Below are 10087 nucleotides of genomic sequence, written 5' to 3' on the forward strand. Positions count from 1 at the left end.
TAAATGTTAAGTCAAAGCGCGTTTTTTTTTTAATTGAAAACTCTATAAAATGGACACATAAACACTGTATAACAAAGCTCCATAGCCTATTTTCTCAAATAAAAATAGCCTAGAAAATAAAATAGGGCAGCATTTATATATTAAGAGATAACAAAATAAAGTTTAGTTCAGTTTAAGAATAAGATCAACTTTTTTTGAAAAATCAACTAGAGATTACCTGTGTCTTTTTGTTAACTTAACAGTTTATCTGAATTTGAAATATCCCCATAAACGCGGTATGATCTAATTCCATATCTCATTTAAAAATACATCGATATAAATATCGATATATCGCCCAGCCCTAGATTTGACCAAACTGTGGTAGTTTATCCCAGACTAGTTCTAGGATAAATCTCTGTAGTAAGAAAGCAAAATTGCCAATGAGATAAGACCAATTTTCTTACCCCATCGGTAAAGAAAATTCTCTGAAATAAAAACAAAATGTATTGAAACGAGACAAAACATCTCAGAACAAATCAAATCATCTTGGACAAACTCTTAACCTCTTAACTCCCACCTGAACGGATCCCATTTTCTCCAGTTTGGCTTTACCCTAATCAAAAAGCTTCTTGGGGAAAAAAGCACCAAAAAAGCCACAAAAAATGAGAAGAAAACAAGGACGTAAACGCGACAAAAAAGTGACAAAAGCTCAACAAAGATGTGACAAAAATGTGACAAAAATGCAACAAAAATTTTACAAAAAAGTGACAAAAAATTTACAAAAAAGTGACAAAAATTCAACAAAAATTTGACAAAAAAGTGACAAAAAATTTACAAAAAAGTGACAAAAATTCAACAAAAATGTGACAAAAATTCAACAAAAATGTGACAAAAATTCAACAAAAATGTGACAAAAATTTTACAAAAAAGTGACAAAAATTCAACAAAATGTGACAAAAACTCAACAAAAATATGACAAAAATTCAACAAAAATGTGACAAAAATTCAACAAAAATGTGACAAAAATTCAACAAAAAGTGACAAAAATTCAACAAAAAAGTGACAAAAATTCAACAAAAATGTGACAAAAATTCAACCAAAAATGTGACAAAAATTCAACAAAAATGTGACAAAAATTCAACCAAAAATGTGACAAAAATTCTACAAAAATGTGACAAAAATTCTACAAAAATGTGACAAAAACTAAAATAATAATAAAAAAAAACATACAAAAGGTGACACAACACAGCAACAACAAAAGATCAGTCTTGTGGGTCTTAGCTTTCAAATGAGGTGTTACACAGGCCAGTATAATAGCCAAAGAGGACAGAATGCATTTGGTTTAGGCGGGTGGTAAGAGCAGCTCAAATCTGGAGACCACGGAGACCTCTCGGAGACCATGCAGAGACTCCGCTGAAATCGAACCCGTTTGTTTTCACCGAGACGACCAGGAGACTCGCCGTGTCAGGCCCTTTACATGTCACAGCGCCTCTTTAGCCGCCGCCGTCCCGCCACGCCATGACCTCATAAACCTCCTTTGTATGTTTAAACACACGCCTGTAATGTGGAACAAAGCGACTAAATAACATCCTAACATGCAGCATTACATCACTTTCAATCACACCATGTTTCCCACAAGGCCGTGAGCTCTGGAACAACTCGTTACTTCTGAACGGGCGTCGAGTAGCGACTTGTTTGATCCGCGCTGCCGCGCCCTGGGAATTAACCGCGATCGTTTAATATCCTGAAAAGCCAGAGGAAGCAGAGCCCCGTCTTCGCGTGTTGTTCTGGGAAAGCCTGGACTCGGGCCAAACGCTGACACGCTTTGAGTCTTCACGGAGACGATCAGATCAAGAGGCTCTCGGAGAATGCTCGGCTTTCAATGGACCATGATGGGGACTAAAAAAAGCCCGATTCAGATCAAGTCAAGCCTGACACGAGGTTTTACAAAATGTTTTCTTAGGTTTTGCTCATGTCGGAAAACATCTCACTGCTCTGTCACTTTGAAGTATAGCTGTACTCTTTAAAGACTCACATTATATACTCGGGAACAGCGTTTACCCTGTCACATTATAGGATATTACCAATTTGCAATTAATTTCTTTTTCAAGGGAATCCTGGCCAAGAGGCAGCAAAAGATACAGCTACATACAAATAAAGTGACATACACAATATGAAAAACAGGAATAACTTAAAAACCTCATCTCAAGTGTCTCAATCTGAACTGAAAAGCGTTCAATGAAAAGCGTTCAATTATTTCCCAGTCTTTTTGTTCCATGGCCCATGTCTGTGCAGCAAATGGAACAGTGAGCAACATGGGATCATTTGAACGCAAACAGTAAGAGCCGACACTCCTCTGTGTGATGAACACACTGAGTGCCAACAATCCAGACCATTTTTCATGAAATTTGTATCACCACAGCATATGCTGTGTTATAGCTATGGACACATGCTGTGGCTCGTTTGAAAGGTGAGACTCTAAGCTCTCTGTAGGGGAAACAGTTTACATCTATGTGTCTCGGTTCCTGAGAAATCTAAGCTAAACAGAGGCTAGTTTTGATCAAAATCACTGATTTTTTTCTAGAAACGGAGATAACGTTTTTTTTTTATGAAACTCTCTCTGATTAACTCCTCTCTCCTCCTCCTCTCTCCTCCTCCTCTCTCTCTCCTCCTCCTCTGCTCCTCTCTCCTCCTCTCTCCTCCTCTCTTCCTCTCTCCTCCTCTGCTCCTCTCTCCTCCTCTCTCCTCCTCTCTTCCTCTCTCCTCCTCTGCTCCTCTCTCTCCTCCTCTCTCCTCCCCCTCTCTTCTCTCCCCTCTGCTCCTCTCTCTCCTCCTCCTCTCTTCCTCTCTCCTCCCCCTCTCTCCTCTCTGCTCCTCTCTGGACAGATTGGCCATAAGTCCATTCTGGAAGAGCACAGAGGGGCCACTGCCTCTTGGGCTCTCAATTTTCTCCTTAACCTCTCGCCCCCCGACTTAAAACCGAGCTTTACCCAAATCGAAAAGCTTCAAAGAAAAGCATCAAAACAGCCACAAAAACGAGGATGAAAATGGAACAAAGTCTGAGTCCACGGCCGTTTTTAATTCCCAGTCCGCCCCTGCAAATGCCTAAATATCTCCAGTCTTTTCCACAAATACTTGAGCTTACAATATATTAAAGGAGGACAAAACTAATTGAATTACAAGTAAAAGTAAAAAAGAAAATCAGGTGGTATAGTGCCTTTGAGTCGTATTTTCCATAAACTGTCAGGTTAAGCAGATATAACGTCGTTTTATGAGGACCATCCAGAATCCTGCTCTTCTTTATGTTTCTTTGCCATGTCAACAGAAACCCTTGGATAAACTGCCTTAACATGCCCAGATTTGAACTATTGAAGTCGTAATTTTCCTCTTCACAGCTGACACTCGGACAGGACTTGCTCAGGGTTGTACAGCGTGACATTTCCTGTGCGAATCCGAGCGGTTTTGTACATTTTCTCCGCAGAGGACGCCTTTACCCCCTTCAGTGCGTCCCAGCGCATACCATTAGCCTCTCACTGCACTCCAGGCTACGAGATAGCATCAGGCCAAGGAGAGTCCGCTGTCAGGATGGGCCATGCCGGAATTAATCTTTTTAAAGAGACGGTCCCTGAGGCGAGCCCAAGTCAACCTGCAACAGGAGCCGACAGGGGAATGGACGGGCTGCCATAGTGCTTCCAATAACTGCTGTGTGACTTCATTTAAAGCAGATTCTATGTTGAACTTCAGATTGAACCCTCGCTAATAGGCCTATGTGTGATAATTAAACCTTTGGATGAAAATAAATAACGAACAATTGCTCTGCCACATTTAGTGCAAAAAGCTTTTATTCGTGTTGCTGCTTGTGTCTTGATTGTCTGCAGTTAAAGCAGCACTAAGTCACTTGTTTACCTTAATAAATCCTTCCCGTAGTCCCTCTGGGGGTAATACAGGTGTTAATGGGATGACTGGAGGGTCTTTCATCTCCCCCTGGTGTCTCTGGCCAGAAGACCACCCTCACAACTTGCCCAGCTCCGGGTCGGAGTCACCAATACACACTAATGGAATCACGAAGAAGAAGCTAACAGGCTAACGGGCAAAGCTAACTGCGGGCTAACGCCACTTAAACAGTATTTACAGCCAAGTGAAAAAAATGATCTCCATTGTGTAATTGGATGAACAATATCCCTCTGTCCCTTTGTCTTTTCTGTCAGCGTAGGATAGAGCTCCCTTGCAGTCCTGTTGCTCCGGAAGCAAAAAATCCCTGTCAACACGACCGTCGATTTTCCAAAAATTCAAATATTAAGAGTTTGACGTCACCGCAAAAGCTAATCAGCTCTGTAGCAACTCGTGACCATAAAATGTTTCATTTCAATCCAAAAAGAAGACGACATGTTGAAGAAAAGGCTGTGACATCATTCACTTCCTGACTGTAGAAACTCCGTATCCCAAGAACCATTGCGACATCGCGCCCGCTGGTCAAGGCAACCAGGTTTTCAGCAAACACGGCCAGTTTCTTTTACTTTGCAGACAAAAGTTCTATATTATTTCACTATTAAACAATCTGAATCAGGCTAATTGGAATAAAAATGATCGGTGGTTCGTTTAATTGGATCGTTGGGAACTTTTTTTGATCCATCTGACGTTTTTCTTACTATCAGTGTTAGATATGGATAAAACGTCAACTATCTGCCTGCATTATGTTTTAATACATTGTTTATAATATGTCGTCTACATTACAATAAATAAATACGTGAAGCTCCACCAATCAAAAGCCTTGCAGTTAAACTGTATTTTTTCGTAAACTAGATGGATCTCATACGTGCTTTTTTCACCTGCGTCTGACTCTGCGCTCGCTTTATAACCACAGAGCTGGATTCAGCCCAAGCTGACGGAGTTACGGAGTTAAAGACTTTATTACAAATCAATACGGTCTCAAAGCAAGGGGAAATTTACTTCCGGACCGGAGAGGAGGCGAGACTGTGGAGCTCTATTTACTCTCTCGGACAATTAATGACCACCTGCAGGGGCGCTTATAGCCTCCAGGGGCATGAGCTACTTAGCACTGCTTTAATGTCGTCAGAGCAAAACACGAGAGAATGGGGGAAAGTAAAGGAAAAGGAAATCTCTCACTGCTTTTGCTCGGTGGCTTTATTACTAATAAAAGTTTATATTTTGCCAAAAGTAACTTAAAGTAGTGTAACTCAGCTACATCTTTGAAAACATGCTCGGTTCAGGTGAGTGTTAAGAGGTATTCAACCTCTTAACCCTAATCTAACATTACAATAGATTTACGCTTATGAAAAACATGTATGTGAATAAAATCTTGTGCCACAACTGATGAAAAGAGGCTGCGACTGTCATTATGCAGTCTGCTCCGTTGTTGGGCTGATTCTTGTGTTCGTTCGAGGGAATTCTGGGTAAAATTGGCTGATCAAAAATTATAAAATTTGTCCCGTCTTTAACCAGAAAGCCCTTCTTCGAGTGGGAACAGATTTTTCAAAAGTAAACTATCAAGCTCCTCCCCCACCTCTCCTGATTGGACCTGACAGGCTGGTTCGCAGGAAAAGCTCGTCTCATTGGTCAACACAGGAGGATACTAGACTCTGATTAGTTGCTGAGATCCGGAAAGGAGCGCCATCACAAAAAACAACATATATATATTATTACTTACTTAACATCAAAAAGCAAGACCAGGTGATCAATTTTGCACATTTTATAAAATTTGTAATACATTAAAACTTCCAGATAATCACTTCAAAGAGCCGTCAGTCATGAACATTGCATCACTAACCTAAATCAAGATCAAATCATGACTAAACTGGGGCTAAAATAGATGTAACGTGGATTGAACCAAACAAATAACTTTAGTGCATTACACAAAGCAAAGATGAAATTATCTCTAATATAAAAGACTAAAACCCTGAGCCTCACCTGGAGAATAAACCTCATGAACCTCCCATTAGAGCGAATACAAGTGCAAGACGAGGTAATAAATAGCTTCTTACCAGATTCCTCATCGATGGTGAAGAGTCCCAGGCCGGACCCGTCGTGAATGTGGTACCTCACGACTCCGTCTCGGCCCAAGTCTTTATCTGAAGCCGTTAGCATCACCACGGAGGTCCCGACAGGCGCGTCCTCCATCACCGCCGCCTCGTACGCAAACTCCGAAAACACGGGCTTGTGGAGGTTCTCATTGACATCCAAAACCTCGATCTCTACGTAACAGGATGAAGAAAGTGAGCGGGGATGTCCGTGGTCCACCGCGCGGACCGTGAGGTTGTACGCCGGCCGCCTTTCGAAGTCCAGTTCTCTCTCTAACGTCAAGGCGCCGGTGGTCGAATCCAGGTGGAATATCCCGTTTTCTGTGTTCTTCAAGTTGTAGGTCACGTGTCCGCCGCTGCCGAGGTCCAAGTCGACGCTCTCCAGCCAGACGAGGAGCGCCCCCACGGGTACATCCTCCGGGACTTTGATTTTGTAAACCTTCGGGTTGAATTTGGGCGGGTTGTCGTTGACGTCTTGCACGACGACCACCAAATCGAGCATAGAGAACAACTGCGGGCCGACCCTCGCCTGATCCCTCGCTCCGATTTTCAAGTCGTGCCTCGGTAGCGTCTCGCGGTCCAAGCGGCTCGCCACGGCGACGTCCCCCGTGAGTTCGTTGATCGCGAACAAGTCGGTGGAAGTTAAGAGGGTGTACTGCACGTTCCCGTTGGTTTCGCTGTCGGGGTCGACGGCGCGGGCTGTGAAAATGACCGAATCGACCTCCGCGCTCTCCGGTATGCGTACGACGAACCGCGGTTGGCTGAAAACAGGCGGGTTGTCGTTGACGTCCCTCACGTTGACGGCGATTAGCTTCCACGCTAACTTCCGCGGCATCCCCAAATCGGAAACGGTGATGTTCAGGATGTAAAACTCTTTACTCTCGCGGTCCAGGGGGCAAACGAGCTTCAAGTCGCCAGAAAACACGTCGACGGCAAAGCACCCGTCTTCGTTGCCGCTCGTGATCGCGAAGACGAGTTTGCCGTTCATTCCCGTGTCGCCGTCTGTGGCTTTAAACTGCACGATCGTCGAATTCAAAGGGTAATCTTCCACCAAATCAATGGAGCCAGGTATGCTGAGGTTAAACTTCGGAGAATGCCTGTTCGTTATGTAAACATCCGAAAACATATCTTCATCGTCGCTCGTGAGAATCGGTTTGATAGACTCGATAAGCTTGTTCGTGACTTGTTTTAGAATCCCTGTCTCTTGGCAATTTAGCGTTGGCTCCTCCCCTTTATTTGAAACGGTAACCCTCACCATAGAAGCGTCCGATCGGTGCTTCCCATCCGTCGCTACGACCTTCAGATTAAAAGCGTTTGAATTTGGCGGGATTGGCTTGTTTAGCTTGATCGCACCAGCCGAATCCGTCGCGAATATCTCAAGCTCGTCTCCGGACTCGATGACGTATTTCAGCTGCTGTAACTCGTCCAAGTCGATGGCGGACAGCTCGACAATGGCGTGCCCCACGGGTAAATCTAAAGGGATAGTTGTGTTGCAGCCGACTCTTTCAAACAACGGCACGTTATCGTTTACATTGTTGAGGGTAATAGTCACGGGGCATTCGCTAACTTGGCTGAACGGGCTTCCGCTATCGGACGCCCAAATCCGGAGATGATATTGCCTTTTTGTTAATTCGTAATCTAAATGTTCGGAAGTCGATATGACGCCCGTGAATGGGTCGATGGCGAAAGGTACGGGGCTCGTGTTCGCGATGGAGTACGTGACCAAGCCGTTCTTTCCGAAATCGTCATCGATCGCGCCGACTTTTAAAACGCTGCTGCCGACCGGACTGTTCTCGTCCAACGTGGCTTCGTAGGAACGCTTCACAAATTGCGGCGCGTTGTCGTTTTCATCCGTTATTTCCACTACGATGTGAGTTTCGGCTTCTCCGTCGTTGGCGACCACGTCAAATTCGTAGCGCCGCTTTGCCTCAAAATCGAAGTAATGCGTGGTTACGATGATCCCGGTTTTGGGGCTGATTTTGAATTTGCTTGAGTCGGGGTTCGCTTTGATGCTGTAGGTGGCGTTGTCGGGCTCTGGAATGACGGAAACTTTGACGACGTGTGTTTGAGGCGGCGAAAATTCACTCAAAGCGACGATGTATGAGTCTTCTAGAAAGGTCAGAGGGGTGTAGTGGACGGGGGGTACGTGGAGTTGCGTGATCGGGGAAAGCAAACTCGGAAAGCTTCGATCCTTTGCTTGTAGGGACAGATTTAAGCCTTTTGGAAACTGGGACCAGCTGATTTTCTTTGTAGATATGACTTGGAAGTCGTTGCCTTTGACGCCTGAAGGGACGATCTCAAAAAGTTTATGCGTGTCTCCGTCCACGATGTGCAGAGAGTCCACTGGCTTCAGCGCCGGTTCAACGTGGACATCGATCGTGACCTTGCCGTCCGACGAAACGGCGACTTTCGGCGTCGGCGCGATGACTGGGTGGTTCGTGTTCATCTTCTTCACGTTCACAGTCACCCTCGCCACGTTTCCAAACTTCGTAACGCCCGACATCTTCTTGGTCCTGTCTTCCGCCAACACCGTGAGGTCGTACTGTTCGTGTCTGGAGTGGTTGAGCTTCTTGAACAGGCTCACGGTTCCGGTGAACGGGTCCACGGTGAACGGGTGCGAGCGCGTGGTGAAGGAGTAGTAAAACTCGGCGTTGCTTCCCAAATCCGCATCGGTGGCGCTGACTTTGACCACGCTCGTCTGCAGCGGGGAGTCTTCGCTAATCGCCGCGGTGTAGGAGGCGGGGTAGAAGAGCGCCTTGAGGTCGTTTGTGTCGAGGATTTGGACGATGGCTTTGGTTTTGGCCTTCAGATCGAAGGTGCTTTCCGTCGCCTCCACGGTGAGAGCGTACATATCGTGGACTTCCCGGTTTAGAGAGGCCGAGTAGCTTGTGCGCGTTCTAATCCGCAGAAACGCAAAATCGCCGACTTTCACCGCTTCGGCCTGGAAAAGTTCATCGTTATCGCCAGAAACAATACTGAATTTGATCTCCCACAAAGGGTCTGCTAACTCGACGCCCATCTTGATCGGCGTTTCCACGTAAGTGCGAGGGGCGGCGTTTTCGTAGATGGACGTGTTGTAGAGCTGGTGGGTGAACCTCATTGGAGAGAGGTCTTTGCCTTTGAGGAAGTCTTCTTGACACCTGGAGAGGCACAGGAGGAGGAAGAGGAGGTCTAATGCTAGCGACGTTGTGCCGAGGGACGCCATCTTTGAAGGAAGGGGGGACCTAAGAGAAAACAGAGAGAGACAATTCAGTATTTGGTCAATAAGTCATGTAAAGAAAAGACATAAGGGTTAAGGTGAATGGGTGAAAAACATTGCATTTAAAGATATCAACTTGAAACTTTTGCTGACCATTACTGATATAAATATAAGAAAAAGTGTAAGTTGTCTGCCATTTTATGTTTCCATCGGGGGCGGATCTAGAGAGGTGGAACAGGTTGGCAGCTGCCACCCCTAGTAAAGGTCTTGCCACCCCAGCTGGCACCCCATTGATGTAATGTAATGTCTCACATGTGCTCTAGAAGCTACTTGGGTGCTTACAGAGGCTCACTCAAAGGATTAGAACAACTTTATAGCTAAACAAGGAGCCATGTGCCTCTGGCAAAACAAAAGTTTAAATTTGACTTGAGTTAGAAACCCCCTGCTTATATTATGGACAATGCTACAATTTTTTAATGTAATTTTGGGAGGCTCAACCTGCACCCCCCATGGAAAAACTGCCACCCCGTGATTTTCTTTCTAGATCCGCCCCTGGTTTCCATATAAAAATAAGGCATTTTGTGAAAATGTGTGTCAAAATTGCAGATATTTTCAACGACTATCTAAATAATGGATAGACCCAGATCTAAATTTATGGTTTTATTTCGTGAATTCGAAACAAAGATTCTTTCTGAGGGATTTTGGACCTTCTTGAAAAATGCGTTGGTGTTTTCAGTTCAAAGTTGAATGAATCAGGCTGTGAATTAGACTTAATTAAGTTAAGTCCAAGACTAAAGTTTGGAGTCCGTAAGAGAGACTAAAGTGGCTAACTCAAGCAAAAACCTCATTTAGAGAAAACCAGCAGAAATGT

At 44.6% G+C, this 10087-nt stretch overlaps 1 protein-coding gene across 1 annotated transcript in view; it reads right to left on the minus strand.

Moving 5' to 3' along the window:
• Positions 1-9232, minus strand: part of fat2 (FAT atypical cadherin 2) — a 223921-nt gene extending 214689 nt beyond the window's left edge. Inside the window, exon 1 of the mRNA XM_079556143.1 lies at positions 5982-9232. Coding sequence (XP_079412269.1) covers positions 5982-9222 — 3241 coding nt within the window. The 5' untranslated portion in view covers positions 9223-9232. The remainder of the gene's footprint in view (positions 1-5981) is intronic.
• Positions 9233-10087: the final 855 nt, after the last annotated feature.

Source organism: Gobius niger, assembly GCF_951799975.1.
Source record: "Gobius niger genome assembly, chromosome: 5".
NCBI lineage: Eukaryota > Metazoa > Chordata > Actinopteri > Gobiiformes > Gobiidae > Gobius > Gobius niger.